Source organism: Pseudophryne corroboree, chromosome 4 (genome assembly GCF_028390025.1).
Source record: "Pseudophryne corroboree isolate aPseCor3 chromosome 4, aPseCor3.hap2, whole genome shotgun sequence".
NCBI lineage: Eukaryota > Metazoa > Chordata > Amphibia > Anura > Myobatrachidae > Pseudophryne > Pseudophryne corroboree.
The window spans coordinates 155,151,779-155,171,878 of record NC_086447.1 but is presented as its reverse complement, the minus strand read 5'-3'; the positions used below and the strand labels follow the sequence as shown (position 1 = coordinate 155,171,878).

Below are 20,100 nucleotides of genomic sequence, written 5' to 3'. Positions count from 1 at the left end.
CCTGCGTTTTCCCTGACACTCCCAGAAAATGGTCAGTTACCACCAACAAATGGCCTCTTCCTGTCAATCAGCATATGAATGGCAGTGTGATTGAAATTTTGCACCAACTTGTCGCTGTTCGGCGATGCCTATTGTTGTCTGGCGACGCGCGTGTACATTGCGGTGCATACGCATGCGCAGACTATAGATAATTACCTGCTGTGCGAAAACGCACAGCAGCGATTAGGTCTGAATCAGACCCATAGTCCTGCACCTCCGGCAACTCACAGGCAATTACATTCAGCCTAACATGTTATCCTTTACCTACTCAGCTTCATACCATTGGTGCAGCGGCTGCTGTTTCTCCTGTATACAGAACACGTGCTCTTTACATGTTACATATTTGTCGGGGATGAAGTTCAGAATCACATGATACAGTTTGAGGGCAGGGGCTGATGTATGCATGGTGAAGCCCTATCAGAAGATGAGATTTGGGTCTGTATGCAGATAAACCAGCATTGCTGCGCTGGCTCTGCAGTTCACACTTCCACCACTGACATTGTTACATGTTTAATAATTGCAGAGGTTTTTAAGATTTAGGGGGAGATGTATCAAGCCTCGGAGAGAGATAAATTGGAGAAGTTGCCCCACCAATCAGCTTCTAGCTGACATTTATCCATACAGTCTTTGAAATGACAGGTGCTATTAGCTGCTTTGGGCAACTACTCCACTTATCTCTCTCTCTGGGGTCTATTCATGAAACAGTGAAAAGTGTGGAGAAGTGAGCTCATGGCAACCAATCAGCATTGAAGTAACATTTAGAACTTACATTTTTTCAATGGGGAAAAATATTATTTCTAATGAAGATTAGTGAACACGTCAACACGTGACTGCTAAGATGCCTCAGGACATGAATCTAAAATAAAATGTTACCCTCATTCTTATATTGTAGGTGAAAAGTATAAAAACAAGCAGACACACCACATCCACTTTTGTCACCAAGGTAGAGGGAGGGTACGATTATTGTGCCCGGGTCATTGCTTACGCAATTCCCATCACCAAGAACAGCAGCAGCAGCAGCGACCGGGTGTGTATCCATGTGCCAGGTAGGACAACATGTATGACATGTGTAGTTTGTGTATTTAGAGGGGAGATCATTTACAATGTGTAAAATACAGTAACAAAGGTAGAGTGCAAGATTGAATTTGGTGGTCTTTGTCGTCCTCAATTTGCTTAGGAGCACCTAAATGCCAGCCAGTGCAAGGGTTTGGGGAGCAATATGGTATTGTTTGCTGGATAGTAAAATTCTTCACTGACTGATGGAGAGGTGTTGGGTGGAAAGCAGCATTGTTTGTGATGTACAGAGATTTACAGAGCAGTGCAGAGGGTGCACAGTTATTGCCAAACCATAAAAGGATGTACTGTTGGGAAAGGGTGAAAGCCGGAACGGTCTGGACTCTGGAACGCCAGCCAGGACCGGCTCCCTGCAGAAACCTGTGCCACAGTGGATCGCTTTGTGCATGTCCCTGTGTATGACACACAGCAAATGGTGCAGGGAGATGTACAGCCCCCCTCCTGACCCGCAGCTGTTGCACTCGGGCAGAAAGAATGGTAGCAGCACGGCCTGGACTCTGTAACGCCGGACCGGACCAGCTCCCTTCAGTAATTTTTTCTTCTGTGGCGCTCTGCCCATCCCACAACAAACGGTGCAGGAAGACATGCAAAGAGAGCTCCACAGTGGTTAATATTGCTGCAGGTAGCTGGTCCAGTCCAGCGTTCCGGAGTCCAGACTGTTCCAGCTTTCACCTACAGTAATTCCCTTACTGTTTGCTCCTAGCTGCTGGAGATCAGTTCTAATTGTAGTAGGATACATTTTGCACCTTCCAGTTGTACATGGGTGGATTTCTAGGCTTTGAATGTATTAAGAAGCTTCATGTGTCACTTATAAATAGGACCTGAGGTTACTTCACTATCACAATTACATTAAGCCGTACAGTAAGGATTAACTAAAGATTTGGGCACTCATTTTGCAGTTTCTGATTTATACTGTTTATTGATCTATTAGTATGTGTGTGTTTTATGTTGAGTTTGTGTCATTGCTCTATAGTATATTTTAGTGACTGATTAAAAAGGAGATTTATGGTAAGACATACCATTGTTAAATCCCTTTCTGCAAGGTACACTGGATTCCACAGGGAATAACATCGGGTGTAGAGTTGGATCTTGATCCGAGGCACCAACAGGCTAAATCTTTGACTGTTCCCAGGATGCACAGCACCGCCTCCTCTATATCTCAGCCTCCAGGCACTGGAGCTCAGTTTTGTTAACCAGTCCAATGCAGTAGCAGGTAAAGAGACGACAGTAGTTAGTAGCCACAGATAACCACATTCTCACGACAGGAGAATGTACCAGCGGCTAATGCCATACAAACCCAAAGAAGCTAAGTGCGTCAGGGTGGGCGCCCTGTGGAATCCAGTGTACCTCGCAGAATGAGATTTAACAATGGTAAGTCTTACCATAAATCTCCTTTTCTGCAGCGGGGTACACTGGTATTCCACAGGGAATAACATCGGGAATGTCCTAAAGCAGTTCCTCATGGGAGGGGACGCACTGTAGTGGGCACAAGAACCCGGCATCCAAAGGAAGCATCCTGGGAGGCGGAAGTATAAAGGCATAGAACCTGATGAACATGTTCACTGAGGACCACGTAGCCGCCTTGCACAATTGTTCTCGGTACGCACCACGACGGGCCGCCCAAGAAGGTCCAACAGACCGAGTAGAATGGGCCTTGATAGTAGCAGGAGCTGGAAGTCCAGCCTGTACATAAGCTTGTGCAATCACCATTCTAATCCATCTGGCCAAGATCTGCTTATTCGCAGGCCAGCCACGCTTGTGAAAACTAAAAAGGACAAAGAGAGAATCAGATCTCCTAAGAGAGGCAGTTCTCTTCACATATATACGGAGAGCCCGTACCACATCCAAAGACTGTTCTTTGGAGGACAAACCAGGAGAGATAAAGGCTGGAACCACAATCTCTTGGTTAAGGTGGAAAGACGACACCACCTTAGGCAACTAACCAGGGCGAGTACTAAGAACTGCACGGTCACGGTGAAAAATCAGAAAGGGTGATCGACAGGATAAGGCACCCAAGTCTGAAACCCTTCTAGCAGATGCAATAGCCAGCAAAAATAAGACCTTAAGTGTAAGCCATTTAAGGTCCACAGACTCAAAAGGTTCAAACAGAGACTCTTGTAGGGCATCCAGAACAACCGACAAATCCCAAGGAGCCACAGGAGGAACATAGGGAGGTTGAATCCATAAAACATCCTGAGTGAAAGTATGAACGTCAGGCAGAGTTGCAATTTTTCTCTGAAACTAAACTGACAAGGCTGAAATATGAACCTTGAGGGAGGCCAGACGAAGGCCTTAGTCTAGGCCCTGTTGCAGAAAAGCCAAAGTTTGGCAGTACTGAACTTGTACGCAACATAATTCTTAGCCGCACACCAGGTGCAGTAAGAATTCCAGACCCTATAATAAATCCGAGCCGAAGCCAGTTTACGGGCTTTCAACATAGTTTGAATGACCACCTCAGAAAATCCCTTGGCCCTCAGAACTGAAGCTTCAAGAGCCACGCCATCAAAGCCAGTCGGGCCAGATCCTGGTAGAGACAAGGGCCCTGAATAAGGAGGTCTGGGTGTTGCGGAAGTAGAAGAGGACGCTCTATCGAGAGACCCTGCAGGTCTGAGAACCAATGTTGTCTGTGCCATGCTGGAGCAATTAAAAGTAGTAGTCCTTCTTGCTTGAACTTTCTTATTACCCTGGGCAGGAGTGACAATGGAGGGAACACGTATGGCAGCCGAAAGTTCCACGAACACTGCTTGAGGATCCCTTGACCTTACTCCAAAGACCGGAACCTTGTGATTGTGTCGAGACGCCAACAGGTCTTCATCTGGTAGGCCCCACTTGTCCACTAGGAGTTGAAATACTTCTGGATGAAGGCTCCACTCTCCGGTGTGTATGTCCTGATGACTGAGGAATTTTGCTTTCTAGTTGAGGACCCCCAGAATGAACACTGTCCGAGACGCTCACCACCTAACGAGACTGCATCTGCATGTTTGCATCGGGAAACCACTCCACGTTTGGATCTTTGCACCTCAGTCTCCCAGAAAAGACTGCTACGTAAGGATCAAGCACCCAGCAGTCGGGGAGAAGGGGGGTTTGAAACGTAACGTGTGGAAAGTGGGTATCTCAGTCCCCCTGAAAAGACTGCCATAAAAAAAGGTACGGCACCAGCAGCCGGGGAGGACGTGAGCATTATTTACAGCTCATTACTGCATCAGTGATATTTTAAATAGCTGGCCAGCTGATTATGTACAATTGTGGATACTGGACTTTCATATATAGGAATTGAGTGTCCTTAACAATTTAACTCTTTGGTCGTCAAGAATTTCATCAGAGGGAAGTCCACTAGCCTATCTATATACATCTGAATGTAGTTTAATTGATTTGTATGATATATTGGCAGTAGCTCTATGAAAGCAACATTGTTGATACATTGTTGAAGATTAGCTCCGAGGTAGCATCTAAACAGAGCTTTTCCTGCATTTTAATATATGTTTGGCTGTAGATTACAGGATAAAATTGTTGGATTATTTAATGCAGACAATTGTATTAGATGGTGATGTGTTTTAAAGTCTATACATTTATTTTAAGGTTATAATAAATTGTTTTAACTAAATAAAAAAACTTTTTATTTATTGATTGATGCTTTTTCTGTGCGCTGCAATTCTGTTGCTGTTTCTAGATGTTCTATACACAGGGTTGAGTGACCCCTGTCTTTTTGTCAGCTGCACAGAAATCGCAATTGATTAGCGCTGGGTCAACCATTTCTCTTGTTTATTTACGATATGGCTGGCAGATGGCATTCCGCCCATAAAAGAATCTTTGACACTTCCTGCACTGCCATGCGGCTTCGAGTGCCGCCTTGATGATTTATGTACACCACTGTGGTGGCATTGTCTGACTGTACTTGAACAGGCCTGTTCTGTACCAGAGGTAGGGCCAGTTTCAGAGCATTGAACACTGCCCACAACTCCAGAATGTTTATCGGGAGAGATTCCTCCCGAGAGATTCCTCCCTGGTCCACCGACCCTGAAGAGAGTGTTGCTCCAACACCGCGCCCCAACCCAGCAGACTGGCATCTGTTGTTAGGAGGGCCTAGTTGGAGATCCAGAAGGGACAACCCCTGCTCAATTGTTGGTCCTGGAGCCACCAGCTCAGAGACAGACAAACTTCTGGAGTCAAGGAAATCATGTGAGACCTGATCCGGTGAGGCAGGCCGTCCCACTTGGAAAGGATTAACCTCTGAATAGGGCGGGAATGAAATTGAGCGTACTCTACCATGTTGAAAGCCGACACCATGAGGCCTTGTACTTGAAATCGCCAAGTGTATTGACACACAAGGGTGAGAGAGGAAGCATCGTATCCTGTCCTGAAGTTTCAGGACTTTCTCTGGAGACAAGAACAACCGTTGGTTGTGTGTGTCCAGTAACGCCCCCAGGTGTACCATGCTCTGAGCAGGAACCAGCGAGGATTTCTTCCAGTTGATGAGCCCCCCGTGGGCTTGCAGGAATTGGACCGTCAGTTCCAGATAACGGATGAGAACCTCTGGGGAGTTCACCAGGATCAACAAGTTGTCCAGATACGGCAGGATCCTGATACTCTGATGGCGGAGAAGGGCCGTCATGACCGCCATGACCTTGGTGAAGATTCGCGGAGCCATGGTCAGTCCAAAAGGCAAGGCCTGGAATTGATAATGTAGGTTGCCAATAGCAAACCGCATATATTGATTGATGCGACATGGCAATAGGTATATGTAGGTAAGCATCCTGTCTGTCCAGGGATACCATATAGTCCTTGGGTTCCAAGGCCAGAACAATAGAATGAAGAGTTTCCATACGGAATTTGGATACCTTCACAAATTTGTTCAAAGACTTGAGGTTGAGAATGGGCCGTGAGGATCCATTTGGTTTCAGAACTAGGAACAGCGTTGAATAGTACCCTCTGCCTCTCTGAGTCAGAGGCACCGGCACTATCACTCCTGTGTCCAGGAGGGATTGTACCACCAAATGTAGAGTTTTTGCTTTCAACGGATCCGAAGGGATATTTGTCGAGCAAAACTGGCGAGGGGGACGTTTCTTGAAAGAGATGGCGTATCCGTGAGTGACGACTTCCCTCACCCAGTGGTCTGTAACCATACCTGGGCGAACTGCCCAGGGGGAGGCCTGCCCCGTTATGCAGCAGGCTTGTCTGGTTTGGAAGCAGGCTGACGACCAGCCCAGGAACGTTTAGGTTTGGGCTTAGAGGTTTTGGAAGTGCAAGCCTGTTTCGGGTATGCATGACCTTTTGCATTACTTGGAGGTCGAAAGGAACGTAAGGTGGTACTCTTAGCCTTCGGAGCCGAAGGATTAGTACTCGGCAGACATGCAGTTTTAGCAGACGCTAAATCAGCAACAATCTTGTTCAGATCTTCCCCAAAAAGTATGTTTCCCTTAAAAGGGATCACCTCCAAGGTCTTTTTAGAGTCCAGATCCACAGACCAGAACCACAACCACAAAATCCGGCGAGCCAGAATGGACGTAGTAGACGCTTTGGCTGCCAGCACACTGGCATCAGAGGCCACATCCTGAATGTAATGAGAGGCTGTGGTAATATATGTCTGGTAACTGTCTGGCATTGTCAGAAAAATTAGAAGGTAGCTCCGCTTCAACTTTTTGAACCCAGGCTTCAATAGCTTTTGCAGCCCAAGAAACCGCTATAGTAGGTCTATGCACAGCACCCGCAAGAGTGTAAATAGACTTCAAGCAACCCACCACATGCTTATCCGTCGGTTCCTTCAGAGAGGTGACGATAGTGACAGGCAGAGTAGAAGACACCACCAGATGTGCAACATGTGAGTCCACCGGCGGCTGTGTTTCCCAATTTTTACTTAACTCTGCAGCGAGGGGATAACAAGCTAGCATCTTTTTAGACAGGGAGAATTTCTTTCCTGGAGAGTCCCAGGATTCCTGACGTATGTCAACTAAATGGTCAGAATGTGGTAAAACTAATTCAGTAACCTTCTGACATTTGAACTTATCAGGTTTCTTAGATGTATCTGGAGATTCAGTTTCATCATCGATCTGAAGAATCAGTTTGATAACCTGCAAGAGGTCAGGAACATCCACTTGTGTTGTAGATTCCCCATCAGAAGCATCTGCATCAGTATCTGATGGGTCAATATATACGCCATCTTCATCGGATGAAGTATCGCAAAACATGCGTGGATTGAGAGGAAGAAATGGCCCGCTTAGATGACCCTATGGTTCTAGGGAGGTGAGGGTCAGGCTTTTGTTTAACCAAAGACTGATTTAACTGCTGTAACTGAGTCGACAGAGAATCCACCCATGGTGGATTTACAACAAGGACAAGTCTCGTTACAGTGTAGTCAGTAAATTAGAAAAAGCAGCCCACGGTGGGTCTTGGTGTGCCACCGGTGCTGCAGGCTGACCGAGGGGTACAGAACCCACAATAGCTGGACCCTCAGCTGGAATATTTTCCTCAGATAAATCCGCGGCGTCAGCAGTGCATGACACAGGATAAGCCACAGATCTCCCGCCCTATGACGCAGACATTCTTTCTAGTCAGAAAAGCCCTTTTCAGGGCTGCCTAGAGCAGCCCTCCCTGTTAGCTGCCTAGCGCAGCCCTCCCTGTTAGCTGCCTAGCGCAGCCCTCCCTGTTAGCTGCCTAGCGCAGCCCTCCCTGTTAGCTGCCTGCACTGCAGGTACCAACTTACAAACTGAGCTCCAGTGCCTGAAGGCGGTGATATAGAGGAGGCAGTGCAGTGCATCCTGGGAACAGTCAAAGCTTTAGCCTGTTGGTGCCTCGGATCAAGATCCAGCTCTACACCCCAGTGTTATTCCCTGTGGAATTCCAGTGTACCATGCTGCAGAAAGTGAGGTTTCAAATGTTATATTTAAAAAAGTGCCCCAACAATAGCGTACACTGTTTGCCTATACTACGTATATGTACAGTAACAGTTCTCCATTCTTGCTTTAGACCTTACCCGTTTAGCTCTATACATAGCACTTCCCTGTATGTTCGGAGTGCTCCTTATATGTGTGCCTCTGGTCTGGGGAGGCTGGAAAGTCCTCAGTGCCATGCGATACTCCTGCTGTCCAGATGTGGAGATTCCTGATGTGCTGGTAAGGACAGATCACTTTTATGCCTGGGTCTACCTCTTATTTTTTCCTAAAAATGAAACATCACATGAAAATGAATAATGTGTGATTTGGATGGTATTGTCATATACTGTATTTATGCAGAAACAGAATATTATTTATTTATTACCAGTTATTTATATAGCGCACACATATTCCACAGCGCTTTACAGAGAATATTTGGCCATTCACATCAGTCAGAAGCCAATTAACCTACCAATATATTTTTGGATTGTGGGAGGAGACCGGAGCACACCCACACAAGTACGGGGAGAATATACAAACTCCACACAGTTAGGGTCATGGTAGGAATTGAACCCATGACCTTAGTGCTGTGAGGTAGTAATGCTAACCATTATACCATCCGTACTGCCAACTATGGCCCTCATTCCGAGTTGATCGCTCGCTAGCAGTTTTTAGCAGCCGTGCAAATGTATAGTCGCCGCCTACGAGGGAGTGTATTTTCGTTTTGCAGGAGTGCGAACACCTGTGCAGCTGCGAGGCAGCCCTGTAGTTACATATTCTGTGCGATGATTGCTGCGACGAATGACACGGCAATGACATCAGATACCCGCCCAGCAAACGCCCGGCCACGCCTGCGTTTTTCCAAACACTCCCAGAAAATGGTCAGTTGCCACGCAGAAACTCTTACTTCCTGTCACTCTCCCTGCGTCCGCCAGTGAGACTGAAAGCGTCTCTAGAACCTGTGCAAAACCACGAAGCTCTTTGTACTCAGACGCCGCACGTGCGCATTGCAGTGCATACGCATGTGCAGTTTTGCTGTTTTTTTAAATGATCGCTACGCAGCGAACAACGGCAGCTAGCGATCAACTCGGAATGAGGGCCTATGTGTAATCATCATAAAGGATGGAGTCTTAACATCCCCTGCAATAAGTGCTCATTTAGAGTTGGTAGCAAGGTGTACGGGAAATCAGCCTCTCCGCTCTTTGGACACAGTGCAAAGGACGCAGAAATGAAGTTATTTAAAACTCTGGGTCTGAGTTGTTGCCTGCACAGTGCCTGCAGTTCTGAGCAGCCCAGCAGCTTTTACTACCTTGTGCGAATGCCAGTATCTGGTCAACTCACGCGGGGATTGTGCTGGTGCAAGCGGGAAGTCAGTGCCGCCCATTGATCTTGATCACAACCGCCATCATTAGTATGTGCACTTGCACCAGCCCCATGATAGGTGAAAGAGAGCTAACAGAAACAGGCTTCCCTTCCCTGTACACATGACTCAGAATCACAATGAGCTTGTGAGACACTTCCATGACACTGCAAGTCAGGGTGGTTAAAGTCGGGGTGAAGTGAGCGGCCCCCCGTCTCCCCCCGCACGCTCAGCACAGATCGCGCTGTGCTGAGCGGCGGGAGAGATGTGTGCTGAGCGGTTCGCTCAGCACACATCTCTCCCGCATCGGCCCGTCTATATGGGCCTTAACTCTCCTCTGTGCCCCTCAGCCTCTGACGACCTTGGCATCAATACCACCATGTCCACAACATTGCATTTGGTAGCCTTAGCGTTCTCTTGCTTGGGTGGTTGGACTGCCACCCGTCCTCTCTTTATGCTGACCTCACTTGCTGGGTTTGGCAAGGACAGATAATGAAAGTGCCTGCAAAGAGCATGAGAAACAAACAGCTACTGAACTGGCAGCTTATATAAAGAGGACGCAACAGAATGCATTTGCTGTATACTCTTATTCTCAAATCTGTACATTGCTTATTTAGTTTGCTGTGGGTGTATATCACCTCTACACAGTGGGAATGAAGGGCCACAGGGGAATGCAGTGACAGGGCCCCATTCTTCCGGGGTGTGGCCAGTCACCACAAGTGGTGTGGCCAGCCCCCACAGAAGCTTAGCCAGCCATTAGAGTACATGTAATTGACCCAATAATAGAGTAACAATGTATAATATGTGCCCCCACTGGAACCTGATATTAAAGAAAGTAGTGGGGCCCACCAGGGATATCCCATGTGCCCCGGTGGGCCAGTCCAACTCAGCCTTTACATAGAAGGGAGAGAGCTGTGCAATCTGTTCCCTTCAGGGTTTTGTTAAGCTGTTTTTTTCTCTGACGTCCTAGTGGATGCTGGGGACTCCGTAAGGACCATGGGGAATAGACGGCTCCGCAGGAGACTGGGCACATCTAAAGAAAGATTTAGGACTATCTGGTGTGCACTGGCTCCTCCCCCTATGACCCTCCTCCAAGCCTAAGTTAGATTTCTGTGCCCGGCTGAGCTGGATGCACACTAGGGGCTCTCCTGAGCTCCTAGAAGAAAGTATAGTTTAGGTTTTTTATTTTCAGTGAGACCTGCTGGCAACAGGCTCACTGCAACGAGGGACTAAGGGGAGAAGAAGCGAACCTACCGAAGTGGTGGTAGCTTGGGCTTCTTAGGCTACTGGACACCATTAGCTCCAGAGGGATCGAACACAGGACCCGACCTCGTCGTCCGTTCCCGGAGCCGCGCCGCCGTCCCCCTTACAGAGCCAGAAACAAGAAGGTGGTCCGGAAAATCGGCGGCTGAAGACTTCTGTCTTCTCCAAGGTAGCGCACAGCACTGCAGCTGTGCGCCATTGCTCCTCATGCACACCACACACTGCGGTCACTGATGGGTGCAGGGCGCTGGGGGGGGGCGCCCTGAGCAGCAATAATAACACCTTGGCTGTCAAAACTAACACCATATATAGCCCCAGAGGCTATATAGGTGTATATTAACCCCTGCCAGAAACGATAAAATAGCGGGAGAAAGCCCGCCGAAAAAGGGGCGGAGCCAACTCCCTCAGCACACTGGCGCCATTATTCCCTCACAGCTTCGCTGGAAGGAAGCTCCCTGGCTCTCCCCTGCAGTCCTGCACTACAGAAAGGGTAAAAAAGAGAGGGGGGGCACAATTTAGGCGCAGTATATATATATATTATAGGTAGCTATAGGGGAAAACACTCTGTATAGTGATATCCCTGTGTTATATAGCGCCCTGGTGTGTGCTGGCATACTCTCCCTCTGTCTCCCCAAAGGGCTTTGTGGGGTCCTGTCCTCTGTAAAAGCATTCCCTGTGTGTCTGCTGTGTGTCGGTACTGCTGTGTCGACATGTATGATGAGGATAATGATGTGGAGGCGGAGCAAATGCCTGTGAATGTGATGTCACCCTCTGCGGGGTCGACACCAGTGTGGATGGACTTATGGAAGGATTTACGTGACAGTGTCAGCTCCTTACATAAAAGGTTTGACGACATAGGACAGCCGGCTACTCAGCTTGTGCCTGTCCAAGCGTCTCAAATGTCATCAGGGGCTATAAAACGCCCGCTACCTCAGATGACAGATACAGATGTCGACACGGATACCGACTCCAGTGTCGACGATGATGAGACGAGTGTACCCTCCAATAGATCCACCCGTTATATGATTGAGGCTATGAAAAATGTATTACACATTTCTGATGATACCCCAGGTACCACAAAAAAGGGTATTATGTTTGGTGAGAAAAAACTACCAGTAGTTTTTCCTGCATCTGACGAATTAAATGAGGTGTGTGAGGAAGCGTGGACTTACCCAGATAAGAAATTGATCATTTCTAAACGGTTAATGGCTGCGTACCCTTTCCCGCCAGAGGATAGGTCACGCTGGGAAACACCCCCTAGGGTAGATAAAGCGCTGACACGCTTATCAAAGAAGGTGGCACTACCGTCTCCGGATACGGCCGCCCTAAAAGAACCTGCTGATAGAAAGCAGGAAAGTACCCTAAAAGCTATATACACACACTGGCATTATATTGAGACCCGCTATTGCATCAGTTTGGATGTGCAGTGCTGCTGCTGCGTGGTCAGACTCCCTGTCGGAAAACATTGATACCATGGATAGGGACAATATTTTACTAACGATTGACCATATAAAAGACGCGGTCTTATACATGCGTGATGCACAGAGGGATATTTGCCGGCTGGCATCAAAAATAAGCGCTATGTCCATTGCCGCCAGACGGGGGTTATGGACTAGGCAATGGTCAGGTGATGCCGACTCCAAGCGGCACATGGAAGTTTTACCCTATAAAGGGGTGGAACTTTTTGGGGAAGGTCTTTCAGACCTCGTTTCCACAGCTACTGCTGGGAAATCGACTTTTTTGCCACAGGCTACCCCACAGCAAAAGAAAGCACCGTATTATCAGGTACAGTCCTTTCGGCCCCAGAAAAATAAGCGGGCTAGAGGCTCATCCTTTCTGCCGAGGGGCAGAGGAAGGGGGAAAAAGCTGCAGCACACAGCTAGTTCCCAGGAGCAGAAGTCCTCCCCTGCGTCCGGTAAGTCCACAGCATGACGCTGGGGCTGTTCAGGCGGAATCGGGAACGGTGGGGGCACGTCTCAGGTTTTTCAGCACACAGTGGGCTCTCTCACAGGTGGATCCCTGGGTCCTTCAAGTGGTATCTCTGGGGTACAGGCTGGAATTCGAGACATCTCCCCCCCCGCCGTTTCCTAAAATCTGCCTTGCCGGCAACTCCCTCTGCCAGGGAGGCAGTGTTGGTGGCTATTCAAAAACTGTATTCACAGAAATTGATTGTCAAGGTACCCCTCCTTCAGCAAGGAAAGGGTTACTACTCCACAATGTTTGTGGTACCGAAACCGGACGGTTCGGTGAGACCCATCTTAAATTTAAAAGCCTTGAACACTTATATCAAAAGGTTCAAGTTCAAGATGGAATCGCTCAGGGCGGTTATTGCGAGCCTGGAGGAGGGGAATTACATGGTATCCCTGGACATCAAGGATGCGTACCTGCATGTCCCCATTTACCCTCCGCACCAGGAGTACCTCAGATTTGTGGTACAGGACTGTCACTATCAGTTCCAGATGCTGCCGTTTGGGTTATCCACGGCACAGAGGGTCTTTACCAAGGTAATGGCCGAAATGATGATACTCCTTCGCAAGAAGGGAGTTTTAATTATCCCGTACTTGGACGATCTCCTGATAAAGGCGAGGTCCAAAGAACAGTTGATAGTGGGGTTGGCACTTTCTCAGGAAGTGCTACAACAGCACGGCTGGATTCTAAACATTCCAAAGTCACAGCTGGTCCTGACGACACGTCTTCTGTTCCTGGGAATGATTCTGGACACAGACCAGAAAAAAGTGTTTCTTCCACTGGAAAAAGCCGAGGAATTGTCATCTCTGGTCAGAGACATCCTAAAACCAGGAAAAGTGTCGGTACATCAATGCACACGAGTCCTGGGAAAAATGGTAGCTTCGTACGAAGCAATTCCATTCGGAAGGTTCCACGCAAGGACGTTCCAGTGGGACCTGTTGGACAAATGGTCCGGGTCCCATCTCCAGATGCAACAGCGGATAACCCTATCGGCCAGAACCAGGGTGTCGCTGCTGTGGTGGCTGCAGAGGGCTCATCTACTAGAGGGCCGCAGATTCCGAATACAGGACTGGGTCCTGGTGACCACGGAAGAAATTTCCTAGGACTGCGGTCAGATCAGGAGATTTCTCTTCACATAAATATCCTGGAGCTAAGGGCCATTTACAATGCCCTAAGCCAGGCAAGACCCCTGCTTCAAAACCAGCCGGTACTGATCCAGTCAGACAACATCACGGCGGTCGCCCATGTAAACAGACAGGGCGGCACGAGAAGCAGGATGGCAGAAGTCTTCCAAATGCTGGCCAACCGGTGGGAAAAACCACAGGTAGACATGATGGCGTCCCGCCTCAACAAGAAGTTGACAAGATATTGCGCCGGTCAAGAGACCCTCAGGCGATAGCGGTGGACGCTCTAGTGACACCATGGGTGTATCAGTCGGTTTATGTGTTTCCTCCTCTACCTCTCATACCCAAGGTACTGAGAATAATAAGAAGGCGAGGAGTGAAAACCATACTCGTGGTTCCGGATTGGCCAAGAAGAGCTTGGTACCCGGAACTTAAAGAGATGCTTACAGAGGACCCTTGGCCTCTGCCGCTCAGACAAGACCTGCTGCAGCAGGGACCCTGTCTGTTCAAAGACTTACCGCGGCTGCGTTTGACGGCATGGCGGTTGAACACCGGATCCTGAAGGAAAAGGGTATTCCGGAGGAAGTCATCCCTACCCTGATCAAAGCCAGGAAGGATGTCACCGCAAGACATTATCACCGCATTTGGCGAAGATATGTTGCTTGGTGTGAGGCCATGAAGGCCCCGACGGAGGAATTTCACCTGGGTCGATTCCTGCACTTCCTGCAAGCAGGGGTGACGTTGGGCCTCAAATTGGGGTCCATAAAGGTCCAGATTTCGGCTCTGTCGATTTTCTTCCAAAAAGAACTGGCTTCACTGCCTGAAGTTCAGACTTTGGTCAAAGGAGTACTGCATATTCAGCCTCCTTTTGTGCCCCCAGTGGCACCTTGGGATCTCAATGTGGTTTTGGCATTCCTGAAATCACATTGGTTCGAACCACTTAAGACTGTGGATTTAAAATATCTCACGTGGAAAGTGGTCATGCTGTTGGCCCTGGCGTCGGCCAGGCGGGTTTCAGAATTGGCGGCTTTGTCTTGTAAAAGCCCTTATCTGATTTTCCAGATGGATAGGGCAGAATTGAGGACTCGTCCTCAGTTTCTCCCAAAGGTGGTCTCAGCTTTTCACTTGAACCAACCTATTGTGGTGCCTGCGGCTACTAGGGACTTGGAGGATTCCAAGTTGCTGGACGTAGTCAGGGCCCTAAAAATTTATATTTCCAGGACGGCTGGAGTCAGAAAGACTGACTCGCTGTTTATCCTGTATGCACCCACTAAGCTGGGTGCTCCTGCTTCTAAGCAGTCTATTGCGCGCTGGATTTGTAGCACTATTCAGCTGGCGCATTCTGCGGTAGGCTTACCGCAGCCTAAATCTGTAAAAGCCCATTCCAAACGGAAGGGGGCTCATCTTGGGCGGCTGCCCGAGGGGTCTCGGCTTTACAACTTTGCCGAGCAGCTACTTGGTCGGGGGCAAACACGTTTGCAAAATTCTACAAATTTGATACCCTGGCTGAGGAGGACCTGGAATTCTCTCATTCGGTGCTGCAGAGTCATCCGCACTCTCCCGCCCGTTTGGGAGCTTTGGTATAATCCCCATGGTCCTTACGGAGTCCCCAGCATCCACTAGGACGTCAGAGAAAATAAGAATTTACTCACCGGTAATTCTATTTCTCGTAGTCCGTAGTGGATGCTGGGCGCCCATCCCAAGTGCGGATTGTCTGCAATACCTGTACATAGTTATTGTTACAAAAATCGGGTTTTGTTGTGAGCCATCTCTTCAGAGGCTCCATTTGTTATCATACTGTTAACCGGGGTTCCTATCACGTGTTATATGGTGTGATTGGTGTGGCTGGTATGAGTCTTACCCGGGATTCAAAAATCCTTCCTTATTGTGTCAGCTCTTCCGGGCACAGTTCCTAACTGAGGCTTGGAGGAGGGTCATAGGGGGAGGAGCCAGTGCACACCAGATAGTCCTAAATCTTTCTTTAGATGTGCCCAGTCTCCTGCGGAGCCGTCTATTCCCCATGGTCCTTACGGAGTCCCCAGCATCCACTACGGACTACGAGAAATAGAATTACCGGTGAGTAAATTCTTATTTTTTCATATTGGAGTGAATGAATTTTGCATAGAGCAAAGCAGAATTTCTGCAAAGTACAAAACAGAATCTCTGGTCAGACAACTGCATAAAAAATATCCATTTAGGGCCACTGGTAAAAGAGTTACTGCAAATACGTGTTTTATTGCAGTCTATGTTATCCTGTGCCATAAGCAATTAAACCACTGTTTGGATATGATGTGACATTTTTCCAGCAGCCAGTATTTTTCCCCCAGAAGGAACGACACTATTGAAGAGCTCATTCAAGCTGTGTCCTGGGTGAAAATATCTTGGGTGGCACCATTCTAAGCAAGGGGTACAAATGGGTGGTGTGGGGGACTTAACTAAAAGTCCCCTCTTATTAATTGCTCTCACTCGGACTGAACTTTATGGCATCATCATGTCGCACCTGTGACAACATTTATTAACCTCCGCCCCTTTCAGGATATACATTGCAGAACGTTTTAAAAGCCAGGAAATATGGTTGAACGCATTAAAAGTGATCTATCTCCTCCCATCTTTTTTGGGGTAGATTGTCAAACTAATTATATTTTCAGGTTTTTCAAAATCTTCTGAATAAAAAAGAAGGCATAATTTGTGCGGGTCCAAAAAGTGGACTGGTCACTTTCAGCAGCGAATGGAGTTAAATGTCTTAGTTTTGTATGTGTGCAGAATGAATAAAGCCTTATACATAAAAAAATCGAGTAGTACAGGTTACTCAATTAGAGAGCGCTCATCAATTTATTAGTTAACACAATGGTTTAAAATAAAAACATAACAATAAAATCAATGGTATTCTGTAGGCATACTTCACCATCCACATTTGTGTTTAATATGCTTCCATCTCATATAATTTGTTTAGTCTCACAGGTATAATTGGTGTAGATATCCTTATTGCGGGTTCACTACGATATGCCGGCGGCCGGGCTCCCGGCGACCAGCATACCGGCGCCAGGAGCCCGACCGCCGGCTTACCGACAGTGTGGCGAGCGCAAATGAGCCCCTTGTGGGCTCGCTGCGCTCGCCACGCTACGGGCACGGTGGCGCGCTACACGCGCCACACTATTTTATTCTCCCTCCAGGGGGGTCGTGGACCCCCACAAGGGAGAATAAGTGTCGGTATGCCGGCTGTCGGGATCCCGGCGCCGGTATGCTGGTCGCCGGGAGCCCGACCGCCGGCATACTGAAGACCACCCCTTATTGCACCAGAGTTCTGTTGCCAGCGGTATGCTACCACCTCCCACTTATAATACTGTGGCTCTTAGCGTTTGGCAGCCGCATCAGCTGGAATGATTGCTTTCTTGACTCCAAATGGCTAGTTGGTTGAAGGTATAGATCACAGCATTTTTACTTCAGGTGCCAGAGAAGAGATTGTAACAGATCACCGTATCTGTCTTGTGCATTGATTGCGGAGCCAAAACTTGGAAGCATGTAGGGCTGTCAGACGTCCTTAATGTTATCAAAGTCCTGAAAGTGGGAAGGAGGCCGCGGCTAGTACTCGTCTCCATCCTGTGTATAGATGGATGGCAGGAAGCAATTAGCGGTGGTAGAATTGCCGTAGATCCTTGACGAGTTTCTCCACCGTCAAACTGTGACGGTTTCTTCTGAAGAACTCTCTGGTGCAATAAGGATATCTACACCAATTATACCTGTGAGACTAAACAAATTATATGAGATGGACGCATATTAAACACAAATGTGGATGGTGAGAGTATGCCTACAGAATACCATTGATTTTATTGTTATGTTTTTATTTTAAACCATTGTGTTAACTAATAAATTGATGAGCGCTCTCTAACTGAATAACCTGTACTACTCGATTTTTTATGTTAATTATCTGAATGACTGCCAAGTCATTTGGGAGCAGCTTAGAGAAGAAAAAAGGGCACTACTAATGATGACACCTTTCTTTCTTTTTATTATAATATAGATATACTACAGTGCCTGAATTTTTGTTTAATTGTGTTACTTCTTGAAAGCATTATACAGTTTAATCAGTTGGTCTAACATTATCTATGCTTCTACTACTGTATCTCCAGAAAGAACCCAACGCTCGAAAAATGGCCAATATCAATTATTCCAGACAGGAGAAATGTGAACAGACCAACATTGCTGAGCTTCATGAACTCATTTTCTCCCAGGATAACAGATATTCTTTTACAGTTAGAAAACCCCAAATGACATATTGTCAAATTTGGGATAAATAACATCTGTGGTTAGCGGACACCAGTGTTCTGGAACCCAGACGCTCTGAAGTCTTCCAGTTACAAAGCCTGCTGTACCACTCACTCTATTCACAAATGCTAAGGGAGGAAAGATGGCTCAGAAGATGCAACTTTACAATAAAAAGATTGTTGGAGAAAAGTGTATTTTATAAACAACAAAGAAGCTGGAATATATGGAGATAAACTGTATTTATACTGTATATAATTAATACTGTATATGTGCGTAACCCACGTTTTTGTTAGTGTCTTTCCTTCTAAAGGTCCGTACGCCCTAGGAGATTTTGTAAGTAATATCGCTCATTTTTTTTACCCTCCTGAGCGATATCTTTACAATATCGCTTAGTGTGTATGCTGCTGACGACTGGAGATGCGTGCTCCTGGGGGGTGATTAACGACTCCCTTTGTCATCTGTACATGCAGCTCAATCTAACGATATTGACAGATGCTGCATGTTCGGGCCGGCCACGGCATGACGTCTCTGTGTGATATCGCACAGTGTGTATGCTCACTGCCGGAGGCCGGGCCTAGGAGAGGAAACACTAGGCGATTTTTTTTAAATGGTCAAAACTCCTGTAATTTATAGTTATTTTAGTTCCTTCATAGCTATTAAAATCATTAGTGTCCAATTATAGCCATTTACTGTCAATTTTATAAATGAACACCTCAAAACTTTCAATATTTTAAAATTTCATCAATATTGTCCAAATCCTGCAGGGAGCTGGCTGTCTAAACGTAGTGATAGGGGTGGTATTCATGTGACCGCCGGTCAGCTGACCGACAGTCACATGAACTCCTCCACGAGCCCGACGGCTCACTTTCCCGATGGTCGGCATGCCGACCAACAGGGACTATTTCCACTCGTGGGTGTCCACGACACCCATAGAGTGGGAATAGAACCCGTGGCGACCGCAGATCGCCACCGAGCCCGCAAGGGGCTTGCTGCACTCGCCCCTCCCCGCCGGGATCCCGGCGTCGGTAAGCTGACCGGCGGTCAGGAGACCGCCGGTCAGCCATACTACACCCAGTGATAGAGCGGCCTAACAAACACACAGCAGACACGTCACCTATACAACACAACAGAAATAAATAGGAGCCAGGTCCTTTTGTGCAAAACACAGACATTAAATGGTGGCAGATTTAGACGCCAGTTCATTAAAAAAGTAGGTAATGATGATGGTGAAAAGGACTGCATTAAAAATAGATAGAGGGCCACACATATACTGTAGGTATTTATGTTATTTCTGTTCCTCTTTCTTTGTCTATATTATGTATTATATGTAACATTTGTGTAAATTTTTTCTTCTCACGTATTATACTGTAAATTCTGATGTAATTTACTATTTTTAATGGAATCACACTCATACGATTGCATTTGTTGTAATATACTTTTATTGCTTCAATAAAGAAAAGTAAAAAAAAAAAAAAATAGATAGAGGCCTCAGCAGTGTGTGAGGGGCCCTGGCAATGGCAACATCCTTACAATATGTGGGCGATGTTCCGTGTAATCACCCGTAGTTCTATCCAAGCAACAGTGGACATTTTGGTATCAGTTGAAGCTTTGTCTGTGTATTAGTGGCCCTAACGATAAAGATCTGTATGGAGGACACACTATAGAGCGAGGAGGCAGCTGTCTTTCTTCAATGGCTCTGTCTGTAACTGTAATTGGTCCACTATAAATGGAAGGAGCTGCTGGTGGAAAAGAGACTGACGCCCCATCTCCGCACCATAGTCACCCTCTGTCTGGATGTCAGTTCAACAATTTTATTTTAGTTTGATTTTTTTTTACTGTGTTTGTTGTTGGATGTTCGTGTGCAGTCTTAGGGTTATATTTACTAATGTTTATAGATGTGGAGATGTTGCCCATAGTAGCCAATCAGATTCTAGCTATTATCTTCTAGAAGGTGCTAGATAAATGATAAGTTAAATATGAGTTGTTGCTATGGGCAACATCTCCACTTTTATAAACCCGCACCTTAGTAAATATACTGTACCCCTTAAACCTGTGGTTGGGGGGCAAATCTGGTGCCAGCAGCAGCATTCCTATTATCCTTATATTACTGGTCAGCCGCAGTGACCTGAATAAGGAC

The 20,100-nt window shown here is 47.1% G+C and overlaps 1 protein-coding gene across 1 annotated transcript in view; it reads left to right on the top strand.

Annotated features, from left to right (window-relative positions):
* IL20RB (interleukin 20 receptor subunit beta) overlaps positions 1-19,400 on the top strand; it is a 64,272-nt gene extending 44,872 nt beyond the window's left edge. The window contains exons 5-7 of the mRNA XM_063915504.1: positions 932-1,085; positions 8,077-8,222; positions 17,828-19,400. Of these exons, the coding sequence (XP_063771574.1) occupies positions 932-1,085; positions 8,077-8,222; positions 17,828-17,995 (468 nt within the window). The 3' untranslated portion in view covers positions 17,996-19,400. The remainder of the gene's footprint in view (positions 1-931; positions 1,086-8,076; positions 8,223-17,827) is intronic.
* The last annotated feature ends 700 nt before the right edge of the window (positions 19,401-20,100 follow it).